We start from the raw sequence: 19,016 nt of genomic DNA on the forward strand, positions 1-19,016 counted from the left end.
TCAGAGAAGATGACACGCCTCCACTCACGATGACGCCAATTGTGATGACCCTGTGCCCAGTGAAGTCGTGCTTGTCGATGCCGTGGTTGGAGAACAGGACGACGTGCTGGTCGGCGACATCTCAGGTTGTTGGAACGGAGACGTCGGATCACGGTGTCCCAGCTTATGTGTCGATTATGTGTTCCTATGGTCTGCGAGCACTTTCACTTGCAGTTAGGAACGGATGTCGCTGGTGTTGACGGGTAATCTGCCGATCTTGTCGAGGTGTGGTGACCCTATAGGACGACCGCTCCGAGGAAGGTCATCCGTGGTCTGTGTTGCATTGTATCGATGCAGGAAACGGTAAATTGTTGTTATGTTAACGTTGAAATGACGGGCAACATCTTGGACAGACTCTCCAGGTTCCAAACGTCCGAAAGCCTGGTTTCTCTGAATTTGAGTTAGGCGTGGCATTGTTGACCAAGGAGTGGTAGTTCCAAGAATCGGCCACAGTTTTATACCCACTACAGTTCGTGACAGTTCGTGCATTTTTGATTTCGCGAGAAATGGGTGCATGATACCCACATATTCATTGAAATGGTGCGTTTTGGCGATTCGTTTTTTATGTTGCGTTTTTACTCGGGGCTTCCAAAATGCAACCAAAAATATTGATAACACCATCAGGCTTCACTACATGCTAAAACTCGTATCAATTTATGGTTCCGTGTTTGTTACCTATTTGCTTAAAACTACTTGCGTTTCTTTTGCGTGTGAGTATATTTACATATATATACCTGGAAATCAATTCAGCACCCCCTTCTTCTTTCGACCATGTATGTGTCTAACAACATGCTATGACTCGCTTCCAGTCTGAAATATGATGCAAAAATAAAAGCTATCTGGAAGATGAGGAACTCGACTATCGAAAACACAGATAATGACAACATTTTGTATTGCATGAATAACACAGTTCCGCGGTGCCTTGATTGAATCAAAATGCGAACCACAAGAACATTGTTATGTGGAAAGTTGCATGATCAGGTGTGAATGACCATTTCTGTCCGAAAACGTTCATTGTAATCTCATAAAAACAATCCAAATCCTTAAACTCAGGAGCCAATGAAACCGCCACGTGCCCGGATGTAATTTCTGAAGGTTGAAAAAAAATGTCAAGTAGAGTTTTGGAATGTTATTCTTCAGAAAAATCAATATAATCATTAGCAATGTCAAAATAATCTGAAATATATAACAGCCTCTTGTTGTTCATCGTTTATTTGGATTTTGAATATTTATCTTGTAATTACTTGCATGTAATGATTATTAAGTAACTTGAAATAGATAATAGTGAATATTTCAATCTATGTATGATCCGTTCTCAGCTACTGATTTATTTATTTATTTAGCTTACACACGTGGCTGGTATATGTTAGAATCTTTGTGTTAATATTTTCAGGCAATTAAAAGTGATAAAGAGATGCTAGATAAATGTTGTGATCTCTGTTGGTTGAATCTCAGTGAGCTGATTGAGAACGGGCCGATTGGCTTTGTGTTGGATGAGCCGAATATCACGTGGGGGTGAACAGAATATCACATAGCAGTGAGTCGAATATCAGGTAAGAATAAGCCGAATATTAGGCAGTGTTGAGCCGATAATCTTGTTGGGATGAGCAAAATATCAAGTTGGGAAGAGACGAATATCACGTTGGGAAGAGACGAATATCACGTTGGGAAGAGACGAATATCACGTTTGGATGATCCGAATATCACGTTGGGATGAGACGAATATCACGTTGGGATGAGACGAATATCACGTTGGGATGAGACGAATATCACGTTGGGAAGAGACGAATATCACGTTGGGATGAGACGAATATCACGTTGGGAAGAGACGAATATCACGTTGGGAAGAGACGAATATCACGTTTGGATGATCCGAATATCACGTTGGGATGAGACGAATATCACGTTGGGATGAGACGAATATCACGTTTGGATGAGCCGCATATCAAGTTGGGATGAGCCGAATATCACGTTGGGATGAGACGAATATCACGTTGGGAAGAGACGAATATCACGTTGGCATGAGAAGAATATCACGTTGGGATGAGTGGAATATCACGTTGGGAAGAGACGAATATCACGTTGGGATGAGCCGAATATCACGTTGGGATGAGAAGAATATCACGTTGGCATGAGACGAATATCACGTTGGGAAGAGACGAATATCACGTTGGGATGAGACGAAATTCACGTTGGGATGAGCCGAATATCATGTTGGGAAGAGACGAATATCAAGTTGGGATGAGCCTAATATCACGTTGGGATGAGACGAATATCACGTTGGGATGAGACGAATATCACGTTGGGAAGAGACGAATATCACGTTGGGATGAGACGAAATTCACGTTGGGATGAGCCGAATATCATGTTGGGAAGAGACGAATATCAAGTTGGGATGAGCCTAATATCACGTTGGGATGAGCCAAATATTATGTTGGGAAGAGCCGAATATCAAGTTGGGATGAGACGAATATCACGTTGGGATCAGGTGAATATCACGTTGGGATCAGCTGAATATCACGTTTGCAGCAGGTGAATATCCCGAAGGGATCAGCCGAATATCACGTTTGCATCAGGTGAATATCACGTTGGGATCAGCCGAATATCACGTTTGCATGAGGTGAATATCACGTTTGCATCAGGTGAATATCACATAGGGATCAGCCGAATATCACGTTTGCATCAGGTGAATATCACGTAGGGATGGGTAGGATGAACCAAGTATCATCAAGTTAAGTCAACGCGAGGAAACAACACAGTTCAGGTGCAGATAAGCGTACACATTCAACAATCGAAATGTGTTTTTTTTTCCATTTTGACGGGATTAAGTATTTAACTATCCGAAATTGTCAATGGAGGGGTAGGGGGAACTCCAGGATGAGATCTTGTCGTTCATGCCTTGCAGGTGGATAGTTTTCAGATCAAAAATCTGTTTTAAGCTGTTGTATGATTTGATAGTGTAGGTCTCTGGTTGAGTGTCCCACGGAATCAAAGTGTTTGGTGACAGGTTTTTCCCTTTGGTGGTTGATAACGGCAAAGTGTTCTTTGAGTATAATGCAGAAGTGTCGTTTCGTTTCTCCTACGTATTGTTTCCCACATTTGGACCAGTTTAGTAAGAAGATTACGTTTCTACTTTTACAGGTGAAAAGCTGTTGGGATTTGTATTTTTTGCCTGTTATTTGGCTACTCTTCTTATCTATCCGAAATTGTCGTTTCTATTTTGCCAGAACGGGATTGGTGTGTAGGTCATATTTTAGGTGCGCTTTGATTTCGGAGTTGTTGACTGGCAACCGGTCACGTGACTGCCGATAATGAATGGCCGCATCCTGAGCAGCGCGTTCAGTTGACTATTTGCGTTTTGTAGCTGAAAAGCGTTTCTTCGCTTAATGAACGTCTTGTTTTGCCGCAACGTTTGATATCGTTTGACAAGGTGTCATGCAGTTGTCCAAGAAACCCGTGACAAATGCCATGACTTGCACGTGAAAACTGCTTTTCAGTTTCCCAAGAAAACGAATCACACATGTGTCAAAGGCCATCGATATCAGAGACCATATGGTCTCTTTCGATATCAACTCTACACAACATGTGTGAGTGAGTGATCATGCCACCCCCGGCTCCAATCGATACTCACAATATCGACTACTGGACCACCTGGCCAATACTTGATAAGTCAAATATTTCATATTCATTCATCAAATGAGCACAATCACTGAACTCCTTAAATATACTCTTACAAAAGTGGGGCGGTGGGGTAGCCTAGTGGTTAAAGCGTTCGCTCGTCACGCCGAAGACCCGGGTCCGATTCCCGACATGGGTACAATGTGTGAAGCCCGTGATATTGCTGGAATATTGCTAAAAGCGGCGTAAAACCATACTCACTCACTCACTTACAAAAGTAGGAGATAGTCGGAAATAACTTAAAATGTCCAAATTTGTAAGAGATATTAGTTTCCAGTAATAGGTGTATGATTATAATGAACAAATTGGGAACACATTGCAACCGGTAGTGAAAAATGACAGTAGATGTTATGACCGCCAACGATCTCGAAGCACGGTTGGGGTAGGATGGGAAATTTGAAAGTTGACGTTTTTTATCAGTCGTGCGTAATACCGCACGTTTTGTCAAACATTCATATGTGTCTCCCAGTGGCGATTTGGGTGAGTCTGTCCCACTCCTCTTGCAGCATCCGGTCAAGTTCAGTCAACGTGGTCGGCGGCCTATGACGTTGACGCACACATCTCCCTATTAGTGCAGCCGTTTCGTGACAGTTATAGGGTCAATTGTGCACTATGTGATAATTTCAACTTGAATTTTAACTTTTTGGAGAATAATTTTATGTTTTTGCTGGGCAATGCATCAGTTTTTCTCCCGTGTGTCAAGTATTTTAATAACGTTATTAGTTGAATTAAGCTATAAGTTGAATATGTGCCATGGTACTTTAGACAAACGCCTCCGTGAATTTGCAAAACAAAAACATGAGTTTTGAGCAAAGGAAAATATTCTCGCCAATGGGCAAAATATTTTAACAACGCTATAAATTAGTTGAATTTAGTTAAAATAAGTTGAATTATATGTCATGATGCTTGTAGACTTAACTTTATGTATTTGCAAAACAAAACCATGATTTTTGAGAAAAGGAAAATTCTCTTGCCCATGGGCGGCAAAGTTTAAAGTTTGATTTTTGCTTAGTATGTACCCATCAAAACTGCATGTTGAAATTCGTGAATACCCTTGACCGAGACTGGCAACAGCATGGAGAGTTTCTGGACAAATGGGTTTCCGGAATTAAAATGGTACGTGTTTACAGACCGCCGTCATGTAGCTGGATATTGCTGAGTGTGGCGTTAAACAACAAACAAACAAAGCTGCAGTAAGCACTCGAGTTGTCATAAACAGAATATGTTTTGTGCGAATGACAGTGAGTGAATGTGACCTTTAATATCAGTTACGAGTATTTCAAGATTTCCAAACGGCTGAGCACTGAACTACTATTGCTTTGAAGGACATTCACTCAATATATCACTACTTCACAGTCCATGGTTTGGAATGGGAATTGGGTGGCGTTGTACAAAGCAATCTCAGCGTAACCCCCATACCTCAACATACACTTACGACAGTCGTAGCACAAAGTTATTTTGTACAACGGCACCCTGGGCAATCCGTACCAAGTTTTTTTTAGGGGGCAGACTCGTACACAAATGTTGCATGGGTGCCTTCCTAATCGACTGGCTGACTCATACCCCAAAAAAGGGAATCTGTACACAGTGAATATCTTCATGAATTAGAAGATTATTCCTTTGTATTCTTACCTGTAGCAATGACCAGGAAATATTTGAAAATCCGCTTAGAAATTCCAATCGCAAATTGGGTGAAATAATGCTTTGAAAAAATTGCTGAGAAAGTGTCTTTGAAAGTGTATGACAGAATATGTGAATTTAGTGCTGTGAATAAATGATTACGAACATATATTTTTTCCTGTCTTTTCTGGTGAAAGCAATCCGGTTTCGGACATCTTGCTTTAAGAAGTAAATGGGTACGTGTCTACCAAATCTGTGTACAAGTCAGCCCTCTGACGGGAAGTTAGGTCCGGGTTCGCCATTTTCAGTTGGTACGAATCTCATTGGGAACGAAGTCTAGTATCCTATGGTCAGTATGGAATGTATATTGGAGATATTTGAGTCGTTTGAAACAGAATTTGATGACTACATAGTTTTCAGATGGTGTCACAGAACGTGGTAAAGCGAAAGAAAGGTTATTTGACTTACGAGGCCATATCCTAACAAATGCTCTTGAACTTCAACACTAAATGAGATAAAATAAAATAACAACTGAAAGCTACAGAAGAGAACGAGGTTTTGAGCTTTTAAATTTCCAAAATCATAGTAGGAAAACTGAATTACGAGAATTCATCTGCTATTACAAAAGTTGGATAGCTGGAATACCGGAGAAATGTTAACCTTTGGTGCATCCATAAACACATTGTCCAAAACCACACTGACCACAAGAGTGTATATAAGTGAACATGAGCCATTCAAAAAAGTGGTTGGCTTCATAGTGTGCAAATTCAGGGTTAGAATAAGCTCCTAAGAGATGATCAAATGGTTCAGACTTGGTGACTTTGTTGATGGTGGGTCATCGTACCGGCACCGCATGATTCATTGCTCACAAAATCTATCACTGGATTATTTGGTTTGATTATTTACAGACCGCAATCATATAGCTTGAATGATAAGTGCACCATTATCAACAAACAAATAAAAGACAATCCATACCATCAGGCACCTTGAATACAAGGGCTCTATTCCATACAGGAACTGACCATGTTGAAGAACAAAGACAAAAACAGCACATAGTTCATGAATGAAAGAAGACTTTATTCCCCTACAAATATAATCAGATAATGTGCTTACAAGCATATGTAACTGTTGCAATGGTCGAGACATTCATACCAACAGCTCAACACTTTAGAAAACAAACATTACCCAGAAAGCATATTTTGTCAGAAATCGTCAAAATGTCTTATACTTGCAACCCATGTAAAATAACTGCATCACCAATTCAGTTGTTACACATATTTTTGGATCACCAAAAAGACACTTTTTAAACATTTTCTTTTGGTGTTGAGCTTGGTATGAAGTCACTAGATTTACACATGTTTCTAAATATTCTTCACAAAGCCTAAAATCTCAACTGTTTTCTAAATATTCTATTATTACATGAAGATAATTTGAATACTTTACTTATATTCTATATACATTTATATCTAATAGTTTGTAGTTGAAATACACATGGTAAACACCTCTCAATAGTGACTAGCTAAATTCTGCAGTGCAATATACAGTGAGTTGTATCATACAATATTGATAACATACCTGGTATATACAAGGTATTCCACTTAAAAGCATTCCTTTCCCAAAGTACAATAAAATGAATTTAAATACTTACATCTGAAAATGTATAAAATTCATTCTAAGACATGAATGAAAACATTACCTAAAATACGATTCAAAATGAAAATATAAACAACTTAAGCAAACAATGAGGAAACAAATGAAAACAAACATGAAAACACTGTTTCATGGAAATAAAATGAAAGATTTCATTTGAATAGCATGCAAGTTTATAGTATGAGTTAGTCTAAATTGACACCTTTTTGCTGGGAATAATACCTGATTATCTAGTCTATGAGGACTGGATAATCAAGGTTGTAACATGAACTATATTCCTTGAGACTTTCTTTCATTAAAACAATTCAGCATGTTCAGTTCAATTCTATCCAACCAGATTAAAAAGCAGAAAGGTTGATCAATGAATACACCTGACAACTTTTACAAATATTTATCTGCAACATCTCAAACAAAATGACATCAATATGAATTTTAGTTAATCACTGAAAAAAATAATTTATTACAAGTTGACAGTACAATTCTGACCAGTCTGATATGGAACTAAGATTAGAATTATGCTCGCAGTCTCAGTATTACTTATGAAGAATTAATAACTGAATTCTATTTGAATCATAACTGAACACATTAAAGACAGAAATAGTGGAATGATCTCTTGAAGGGTTTGTTTCAACGCATTGAGACTTACAGAGAGATCACTTCGTATCTAACTGGAGACTTTCAGGTGAACAAATTAAGGTGATGTTTCATAATAAATGAGGGAATAAACACGAAAATAAAAGTTTTGTCTATATACAATCATCTGATAAACATGCAAATACCAACAAACCCTTTAAAGCATATTAAGATAATACTTCCACAAATAATATCTACAATTACAGAGTTGAGCAATGTAAGCAATACGTTTTTACCGTTAGCAGATCTAGAGTTTTCGGACATATTGAGAGAGGATGAACACCATCAGTAAATCAGTAACAATATTTAAAGGAGATACGATTGAAAGGAAGAGACTCCTTGTATTTCATAGGGTTAATGTTCACAAGGCTCAACAGACTGATAGTTTGTTCTCATGAACAAGAAGACAGAAAGAGAAGAAAATGAAAGTACATGAACATTATTTTGACTGGAAATGGGACCCCCTCATCAAGTGGAACATGCAATACAATGCATATTATTGTATCATATGAATTTGATATCTCTAAATAATGAGTCCTTACTGAAAACCTTTTGAGGATTCTGTGTCAAAACAGGTTCCCAGTAGCCAATGCTTGTCATGAAAGCCGACTTCTGAAGATTGGGTGGTTGTGTGACAACTGTCTGATCCTTTCATTTTCTTCTTCCTCTCATAAACAAATTCTTTATCCCTCAAAGTTCATTTCATATTGCTATATTTCCATCATCAAATACTTCACTGATTTACTTTATTATTACAAACCAAATAAAAGGCTGCTGAAAAACTATTTTGACTAAAATGAACAAAATAGTCAACAAAAATAACCATTATTCTCCCAGAAAAATACTTTTAGCCAACCTTGAATCACCACAAAGCTATACATGGCATAACACACTACTACCAAATATTTCGCTAGGGTTCTATCTCAACTTGGGGAGCTGCACACACATACACAACAGTTAGGGAGTGAAAAGGTTGAAGTGGAGGAACACAAAAGCCACAGACATTTAATGCCAAATATTTCTCATTATTGCTGTCAAAAAATTGCTTCATATAACAGGGCAATTTCTTGGGCGGAACAATTTTGAAAGTATTGGCATCAAGTGCATAAGACGTGATCTATTTACATCAAGACATCCTGGTCGCTTTTACAGGTGCTATTAAAGAAATCTGTACAATACAATTATGGCATTTCTCTGGCTCTTTTGTTAATTTCTTACTGACCATAAAATTACTTTTCTCTAAAGCATAAAAAGTGTGGCTCAAGTAATTTTTACATAATTTTTAGGACCTCTCTGAATAGCATAAAAACTAACATTTGGTTTGGATGATAGGAGTCTGTTATTTCTAGTGTTAGTGCCAAAGTTGACAAGAGAGGAACTAGGGCTAATTTGACTGAAATAAATTTGATGTTTTGAAATTATATCGAACATATTACTCATGCAAACGTTCTTGTGGATAAAATGTCCCATTTGGAAATATATCCCCTTTAAATACACAGGCTAGTCAGCTTTCAAGTTAAAATCAACTAAGATGCCAAATGAGGTCTGTCTTTGCATATTAGGGTGTCTGGCTATACCCTGATAATCCAACCTGAGTTTGCAGAAGAGAAACCCAATAGGTCATCAGCACTAAGACAGCACCATCAAATGGAAGGGGACGAAAGTCCAAACAGATGCAGGTCATTGGTCTTGGTGAAACCAAATGCAAAGGTATTATCAGTGCCGACAAATATATCTTGAAATTGAGTCTGTTGTCAGTACAGCTGAACTATCAACATGTCAGACTGTAATATTTTTGTTATCAATTTTGGCGGAGCGGTCAGTTCAAATATCTAAATACACGTTGTTGTTACCACCAGGAAGACTTTCCCTGGCAGAACCTAGTGGATGGAACCAGTACTATGGAAGGGACAATAGGTACTGTGATACCAGCATGCATAACACTCACATGTCCTTCCATCCTACAACATGTACAATGCAAGCATACACAACAACACTCAACATGTGCTGTAATCCTAGCATGCACACTGATCAACATGTGCTGCAATCCCAGCATGCACACTGATCAACATGAGCTGCAATGCTAGCATGCACACTGATCAACATGTGCTTCAATCCCAGCATGCACACTGATCAAAATGTGCTGCAATCCTAGCATGCACACTGATCAACATGTGCTGCAATCCCAGCATGCACACTGATCAACATGTGCTGCAATCCCAGCATGCACACTGATCAACATGTGCTGCAATCCTAGCATGCACATCGATCAACATGTGCTGCAATCCTAGCATGCACACTGATCAACATGTGCTGCAATCCCAGCATGCACACTGATCAACATGTGCTGCAATCCCAGCATGCACACCGATCAACATGTGCTGCAATCCCAGCATGCACATTGATCAACATGTGCTGCAATCCCAGCATGCACATTGATCAACATGTGCTGCAATCCCAGCATGCACATTGATCAACATGTGCTGCAATCCCAGCATGCACAATGGTCAACATACTGGCACTGCATACTTCTAAATTGTGATGACAACAATCAAGGCTTACTCTGAATGAACAAGGGAACTTTCCTTAATTCTCATTTTTGCAATAAAACACCTTCATTAGATATTTTTCAAGTGAAATGTGAGTGGTTGAGGGAATGCTTCGTCTAGCAATAAAATCAAAATCTGCTCTATTCTTGAATATGTTTAATATGTATCTGTAGCAAAATCAGGATTGTTTTCGTAAATATGAACATGTGTTTTCTTTACAGCAAACTCACTATAAACACAGGTAAAACGACTACAACTAAAACATCACCTTTCTTTGCAATGTCAAGGAACTTATATGCAGTGACCTTATATCCCCAACATGTTTTGCTCAGTATATATCTGTAGTTGTGCTACTAGTCACCTGACCAGTTACACATTGGAGCTTGGATTGAACAATTTCTTGGTTTCCCTTTAATAATGTTTATGTATGTTCTCAGGAACAATCTTTTATTTGACATGTTAATCTAGTTTAAGCCTTGATGTGTAGTCGTATCACGTGTCAATTCTACAATATAGTACAATCTAGACTCAGCAGAGGCTCTAAACTTCTGTTAACTAATGGTGGAGAAAATACTTTACAAATATTTACAAACTTTGCAGAGAGAACTGTCATGGTGATGTGAGATTGTATTGGGGCAACCAGTGTACTCATTTCCTTCAAACTTATAACAGCACTTTCTCCACCTGCTTCAAGGCAACAAACATCATTGACTGTTCCTTTCACAAAACACAAAGCTGAACAATGTGGATACACAGGGAGAAAGTTGTTTCCTTAGGAATCTCAATGTGGTTTATGGATCAACAATCAGCAACACGTCAGTTTGTGCTCACTGGAGGTGAACTATTTCTGCTAAGGGTCTATTGTTACACAAGTGCAGCCAGGTGAAAAGTCATGTGCGTGGGGATCAATTGTGCCATGAAGTTGAGTTAACAAATCCAGCAAAAAAACAGTTTTCAGGAGTTTCAAGCATCTGAAGAACCATTTCCAAGTCATCAAAATTCTAGTGATTCCGACAGTCAGGGAGGACAAATGCAAAGTTAATGGAATGCTGACTTGAATTTACACCCAACCAGCCAGAGAGTAGGAGTCAATAAATAGACACAGATACAGCATACATCATTTGGCATTACAGTGTTTGAAGTTAAGGGGAGTCCTTGGGTCCTTGAGGTGCGCTGCTTTTGAATCTAGGGAGCCCCTAAATCTTCACATTAAAGTCATGACAAGGACCCTTGGGCTTCCCATCTTTATTTGAACACGGATTACATGTTATTTCTTACAGTGCTTGAAAGAAGGCAAGTTTGGCAGTTATGATGTACAAAGGTTGGTTGAGAAACTATCAATGGGAACATGCATATATACATATATATATATATATATGTAGGCCTCAGGTCTATTGTGGGTCTGAGGCAGATGTCTATTTTGTGCCAGAAATTAATTATCCCAGTGTCAAGGTCATGCTGAGATGATGTCATTTAGCTAAGACATCATGTTAATGTCATTGAGAAATGCTGGTTCTGTCTTGTTTCCACTTCACTATCAGGTCTCTTAGGCACCTACTGGTATTGTTACTTGGAGCTAATAGTGTTAACCACTTTGGTGCAATCAGGGCATCAGGGCCAAGGCCCAGCGAACTGGGGCGCCTTTGGCGACTGGCCCAACCGTCACCTCTTTTTATTACTTTGAAAGTTGTATTCATCTAAAACCTCTTCATTGTTTGTGGCCATCTAGAGTAATATCTACAAAGATGCCAGGGATCCATCATAGATGTGAGTCTTACACATAGCAATACATATGTGCTCACAATACGTGACAATAGGGTTCTCTCACGTGACAATAGGGTTCTCTCAAGTGACAATAGGATTCATGTATATCTACAATGAATAAATTTATCCACATATTAACTACCTCTCTGCTACTAAAACTCTATATCACCACTGCAAAAGAACATTACTAAAATATTGAGAAAATTTAACTATTTCAAGGAAAACACCTTAGACCTCCAAGGTCTTTGATCCGTATCATGTTCTGCAGAAGAGATATTTCAAAGAGGTCTGTACATTTTACCTCTGAAGTGAAGCATTTGGCCATGTAAAATTAAAAAGAATGTTTCTAATCAAATGCATATTTCCAAAACAGCCAGTCATCAGACATTTTCTTTTTTATTCTCAGTACGTAAAAAATCTACATAATCTAGGCACAAAAAAGATAACTCTTACATTAAATTCTGGACAATCTGAAATTGATAACAAATTTACTGAAACCACAAGTAGTGAAATACACAAATTGTTCAAATGGCATGTTTTAATGAGAAACCTATATTTCAAACTTTTCATGGCCTTAATAGCTGGAAATCAAGATTGACATGGTAGGTATATACTTGTATGCATATGTCTTGTCTTGATTTGCCTCAGTGAAGACTATCAGGTTTTGCATAGCAGAAAATATAGAAACATAAAACATATATATGTAAGTACTATGTACACCAGCCCATGGTTGTAGTTTATCCTTAATTCATATCATTGGCTACTAAGGGATCAATAATTTTAGACATTAAAGCAAAATAATAGACATACTTAACTCAAACAGACAACCATTTCTCAACAATAGTGTTCATGTGGTTATCCAGATTCAGAAAAACAAAGAACAACTTAAATATTATCACATGATACTTATGGAATGGAAACATTTAATTATGAATTTTTACTTTACTGACTTGTATGTGAAAATGTAGAAATGTGTTTAATTGGAAAGACTTCAGTGTGAACGACCACTTGAGACTATAGAACAATTTAAACCTTTAATCAGCAAGTGTTTGAATCCCCAACACACCTGGCAACCTTGTATTAAACATAGGGCTCTTGATCTTAACTGAAACTAGCCCTTCTGGGCTTTCTACCATGAGACAAGAGGAGTGAGCTAAATTATTAACTGTTCAATCTGAAATACATCATTACAGACATTGATGTTCACAAGCAGAGGAATCAAAGATCCTTCAACTGAGAAAACTGTATTTTCTATATGGTGAAAACTCACTATTAAGATGTACTTTGTGAATGTGCAAGTATCTTTAACGGGACTTTGCAATCCCGTGAAGAATGAGAGGCCCCTTGACAGGAAAACGTTTCAATGCATAGAGCCATCAACAGACAGATCATCAGTTTTGGAGGCCAGACCAAGCTTCAGTGTGAGGACAAGCACTCTCACTGAGTATTTCAAGAAAAACAATTGCACAAGAGGACTGTCTATTCCAACTAATTCCAAGTGTGACTAAATCAGCCTTAGTAGCCATGTTTGGATAGAAACCATGGTAGCATTAGGTATCCTTACCACTAGAATGTAACCATGGAAACACTAAGGATCCTTGTGACAAGAAGTAACCATGGAAACACTAAGGATCCTTGTTACTAGAAGTAACCATGGAAACACTAAGAATCCTTGTTACTAGAAGTAACCACAGTAATACTAAGGATCCATTACACTAGATGTAACCATGGTAGCACGAACGACCATTGTTTCTAGAAACAAACCATGGTAACACTAAGGATCCTTGTTACTAGCACGTAACCATGGTAACCCTGGTAAGTAGTAAGACTAAGATCATTATCTAAATACAGATGAAGGTAGATGTGTGTGGCCTCATCACTCCAACACCTCCAGGTATGTGACAGGCACCTTCCCTCGTTGAGAACCCCGCTCAGCCATCAGCCAATCATCGTCAAGACCGGCAACTTTGTACACCATAATTAGCTGCAAGTGGGACAAGAAAAGGTCAGTAATCATTAAACACGTAGGATTGATTAGGAACAGTTGTGGTACTTCCTTGATAACAGAATAAATATTGATGTTTCTCATAAGCCTTATTAACATTAGAATGCTCCTGCTATTTTAAGAGTGTGTGTATATGTGTGTGTTAGTTATTTACGGTCACACTTATCAATATTCCACTATTATGTCAGCAGGCAATCCAGTGACTGATATTATGAGCAGTGACCACTGACATGCAATCAGCCAAGGGACCACCTGATCCAATTAGTCACCTCATACGACAAGCAGAGGTTGCTTGGGGCGTATTCTAACCTGGAATGACCGTGGGTTTCACTTATTGGTATGTCTCCCATGACATTCCTATGTGTATAATCATATCTATAATCATCTTTAACCAGTCAGTCTCCATAATGTAACAGATACATCACAGAAGCTTGTCAAACAAACCAGTGGTCAATAATGTGAGCACACTGTTGGGCACAGTGATCCACACTTGACACTATTCTCTTCTGAAATGTTTTGTTTATTGTTTATGCAGCACTCTGCAATACATTCCAGCTATGTCCCAAAAAGGTTCTTCAGGCAAATAATACATATTGACACTATTCTCTTTAAATCTAATGAGAATATTTGAGTATTTACACATGGTGCATATAAGATCACAATGATTACTTTAAGTCAATACATGAACAGCAAAATATTGTTTTGATATTATAACTATTTAAGGCCGCACTCAGCAATATTCCAGCAACATGATGGTAGCCTGAAATAATCTTGTCTGGACCAGACAATTCATTGATTGATATTATGAGCAACTATCCACACCATTGGGTATGATGACACGCCATCAATCAAGCCACCAAGTCTGACCACCCCATCCATGAAGTTGCCTCTTACAACCAGTATAGGTTGCTGGGGACCAATTCTGACCCAGAGAGACAATACTTCGACTTTGTGGGCTGGCAATTAGGAGCCTCACTCTGGCAGTGTGGGTTTAAATCCCGGACGGGACTCAACCCAAAAAAGTACGAGAATCTGTACTTTACTAAGAAAGTGTTATCCCAAATATAACAATTGTTACAATACTTCGGCAGGTAATAAATAAAAGTATCAAACCTTACTTGGCATACACAATTTGTGTAAGTGATATACCAGTTTCTATTGAAGCATTCCTATCATTAAAAAGACAGTATGTATATAACATGTATATAAATGATTTTGTGTTTCTACATATGAAAATAATTTCTTAAGATTTTATGATTTTGCAAATAATTTCATATTCCATCATAGTTAGGAAGGGACTGGTAAATTATTGTAGGGTAGAGTAATGTTTCAGAGATTTTTTATAAGCTTCTAAAAATTTCAAGAGTGCCCTCCCCCTCATTGATAGTGTTAGGTAAATCCCCTTACATATGTGACCAGTCCCTATCTCTAAGCCTGGAAGGAAAATACAATATCAATGAAGGCAACAACCACAGAAACACCAATACAACATTTACTAACCACTGAGAAACAGAAAATGACAAAATAAATTGACATAAATGAACAGCTGCTAGATAAATATCAATAACAACAGGTGATCAACACACTGAAACTTTCATGTACACATTGTATTATTTCACTTGTGATTTGTATTTACATCTATGATCAGATTGTATTATGTATCTGCAATTCACATTGGAATATTCACTGAAAAGGTGGAATATATACTCACGAAAGCAAACATTTGACAAGAAAGCAATTCATGAATTCCAAGAAAGTTGAACATTTAAACATACTTAGAAATGATACTGAACCATGAAGAGTTATCTCCCCTTGAAAGGTAATGTTACATTTTTGAATTGTGGAGCCTTAGACTGCTGCACCCCTTTGTGTTTGCACTCAACACTCAAGACTGATGTTAAATCCACAAATTATTGTCTCCTGATACACAACATCAAGTGAAAATCTGTATTTAACATTGCCTGTTACTGCTTTCATTATCTTTCAAAACTATATTTAATCATATTCAAAACAAACAAATAAGATTATAGTGTGAAGAACATCTCTCCTAAAGTAATACACAATGACCTGCCAAATGAAACTAGGGAAGAACTTGCTCTTGTACAGGTGATGAAGAAATGAATGTACATCCTCCACCCCTTCACACAAAGCGCGCTTACTCATTGCCCAAGATGAAGATCAAGCCAAAGAACAATGTTGAGGGTACAGTGTCCCAGTTGGGGAATGCACTTTGCAAACATTGTTGGCCAAGTTCTAAGTTGCTGCTAGGTTTGGCTGTTCAACTTCTGGCTAACGTAACCTGCACAGATCCTATCAATGTTTGTGATACTTTTTCTCTAAAAATGTGTCACTAAAATATTTAAAGGTTCTCATCCACATAATGGAGAAGATTGTTTGTCTCAACCTGTTCCGTAGATGTTTTCTTTCAAGATTATCAGCCATAACTCTTTCTCATATGAATGTTCTCTCACAAGCCCATTCACTCTGTCAAGAGGAGATAACCCAAACAAGAAACTTATCCAACACACAGTCATACCTCATCGGCCAATAATGACAACTCAGTACTATCTGCCGCGTCGTAGTCATATAATACTCGGGCCTGTTTTTTCTCAGTTGGAGTGGGTGCTGTGACTTGTATTGCAGGGGGTGCAGAGGGCATCAAGGGGCTGTTGGAATTTGGGACACTGGAGGAATGCATATTAGAGGGCGCCCCACCACCCATGCTTGTGGCTGACCCAACAGAATAACTGAAAGATAGACAAAACCAAACATAACAAGCAGACCAGAGACAGGCTGATGAATGCTTCGCAGTCCCAGGAAGATGGACGATGACTGATGGTTTCGTTGTGATTTCCGCATGTTAAACAAGATGAATTTTGTTGGATTGGGTGTGTCATTCAATTTGGAGAAATATAAATTTGGTGTTAAGGAATGCACTAAAGAAACATAAACTGTGCAGTGAAAGGACCTAAAGATAGCATTGTGGTAGAAACTAATTTGGTGTAGAATGAATGAAGGGATGCAGTTTGTCAGAAGTGTGTCCCTAACTACTTCAAATGCAGAACATACGAAACAAACTGACTATGCCTCTGTGAATGTAAAATTAACACCAATGCTTTGTCTTATGTCAGGACAGCCACACTCTTCACAAATCAGAATTCTTTACTTTTTCCAAGTGACAGTCAACTGACAGTTACAAAACTTCTAAAGGAAAGTAAGGCAAATACCCCAGTACCATCTTTTGAATCCGATCTTTTAAATGGATTTTCTTGCTTTCCACAGTTGGTTCAAAACTTCTAAAGAGGATTAAGGCAAATATCCAAGAGCCATCTTTTGAATCCAGATGCTTGAAATGGACTTTCTTGCATTCTATACACTTGTTTCAAAACTTCTAAAGAAGATTAAGGCAAATATCCTAGTGCCATCTTTTGAATCCACATGCTTTAAAATGGACTTGCATTCTACAAATTTCTAAGATGTCAAGAATGCCAAAGAGAAAACCATATTCTGATTTTCAACAGTTTGACAGAAAATGTCGAACTACAATGACTTGCTGTGGTCAATTTGTACAGTACCAGCACTTTAGATTTCTTCAGGATTTCAACCTGTTTAGAGTTTTCTTTGGAAACTTCCATGCAAATTAGGAATCAATGCAGTTGAGTGCAATCAGCTTGCTATACCTTCACGTCCCTGATCCCCTTATCAAAGAAGCATGGGTGGTGTTGCTTAGAGGACTAGCAGTTGGAACGTAATGAGCAAGTTATGCAGGTTGATAAGCTACAGAAGGGTAAGTGTGCCAATGTTGTCAAAGGTAAACCAGAATTCTGATTGTAAAAAAAATAAATTTGGAAATATTATTTTAAGTTGAAAAAGGGTACAATAGAAAATGACCAAATTGGATGTCTTCATGTATTAATTACATAATTTCTCTGAAACATCAATAAATTCAAATTTGACTGTCATTTTGTGTTGTTTTTCAGAGGTATCCAAGATGCTGAGAATCAGAAACAATACGTGCACTGAAACTTCCATTCACTATATATCTTTTAAAATGAATGACACATTCAATCATTAAAAAAACTGAGTTTTTTTAACAAATTGGGCCAATGTTAGTAAGGCAGACATTATTTTCTACAGGGAAATTAAGCAGTGTGATCTAAAACTGCAATTTATGCATCTATGTGCAGAAACTGTACAATTCAAAGGGAGACAACTGCAGTGCCTCTACAGGGAAGAGTTATCCACCTTTTTTGTGCCTCTGGTTCTAACTATTTCTACAAATAAAGAAAATTATACTACACCAGAAAAGAAACTTGGACATTAAATAAAGGTGCAATAATGATGTAGATAATGTAATATATTCTACAAAAATAATAGTTCATCTTGATGGAGGAGTTGTTGTCAGAAGGAAATTTCATGTATTTTTCCAACAATGTGACATTTCATTATAACATAGAATATATAGATATTTTCTGTTACAATTATTTTTGACTCTTGAAAATTTCTCTCTGACAGTCAAATGAAAATGACATTATGATAAGTCTGACAAAGACAAATGTTCCAGATATCTTCATGCTCAAACTACAACATGTTACTTTGGGCCTCAAGGCCACCTCCGTGGACTTGTTGACAGTGTGTCTGCCCATAGAGTGGAAAGTTGATCGTGCGATCCCCAGCTGCATCATACCAAAAGACCTAAAAGAAGGTACTTGTTGTTACCCTGCCTGGGGCTTGGCAGTAAGGAAATAATAAAATATTCGTCAGCTCAGAGTCAGTGTACTGTGTCTGAGTGGGGTGTACAATTTAAACATGTTATCTCAGTGGGTTAGCACCATCAAATAGGCATTAATAGTCAAGACTAGCAGCCCCATATTAAATTATTGATGCTGATGGCTGGATATCTTTTCCAGATGTTAGCTGATTTTTCCAGAAGAAAGTTATTCCTGAGATCTGGCAATAGCTTAGTCTGGGCCAGGCAAACCTGTGGTTGACCAGATTTCACAGAACATTATTGGACAGTTTTACCAAGTTTCACACAAAAAAATTCACTTTTCAGTGCTTGGAACTTGTAAGCGTAG

General features: G+C 38.0%; 1 protein-coding gene across 8 annotated transcripts in view; it reads right to left on the reverse strand.

Annotated features, from left to right (window-relative positions):
- Positions 1–6,393: 6,393 nt before the first annotated feature.
- Positions 6,394–19,016, reverse strand: part of LOC124149063 (endophilin-B1-like) — a 61,802-nt gene continuing 49,179 nt past the window's right edge. For all 8 annotated transcript variants that reach the window (XM_046520421.2, XM_046520420.2, XM_046520418.2 and 5 more), the window contains 2 exons: positions 16,475–16,685; positions 6,394–13,917 (listed from right to left, as the gene is read on the reverse strand). In XM_046520421.2, the coding sequence (XP_046376377.1) occupies positions 13,810–13,917; positions 16,475–16,685 (319 nt within the window). In that variant the 3' untranslated portion in view covers positions 6,394–13,809. The remainder of the gene's footprint in view (positions 13,918–16,474; positions 16,686–19,016) is intronic.

The sequence above is a fragment of the Haliotis rufescens genome, unplaced genomic scaffold, assembly GCF_023055435.1.
Source record: "Haliotis rufescens isolate VD_foot unplaced genomic scaffold, xgHalRufe1.0.p SCAF_8, whole genome shotgun sequence".
Classification (NCBI taxonomy): Eukaryota; Metazoa; Mollusca; class Gastropoda; order Lepetellida; family Haliotidae; genus Haliotis; species Haliotis rufescens.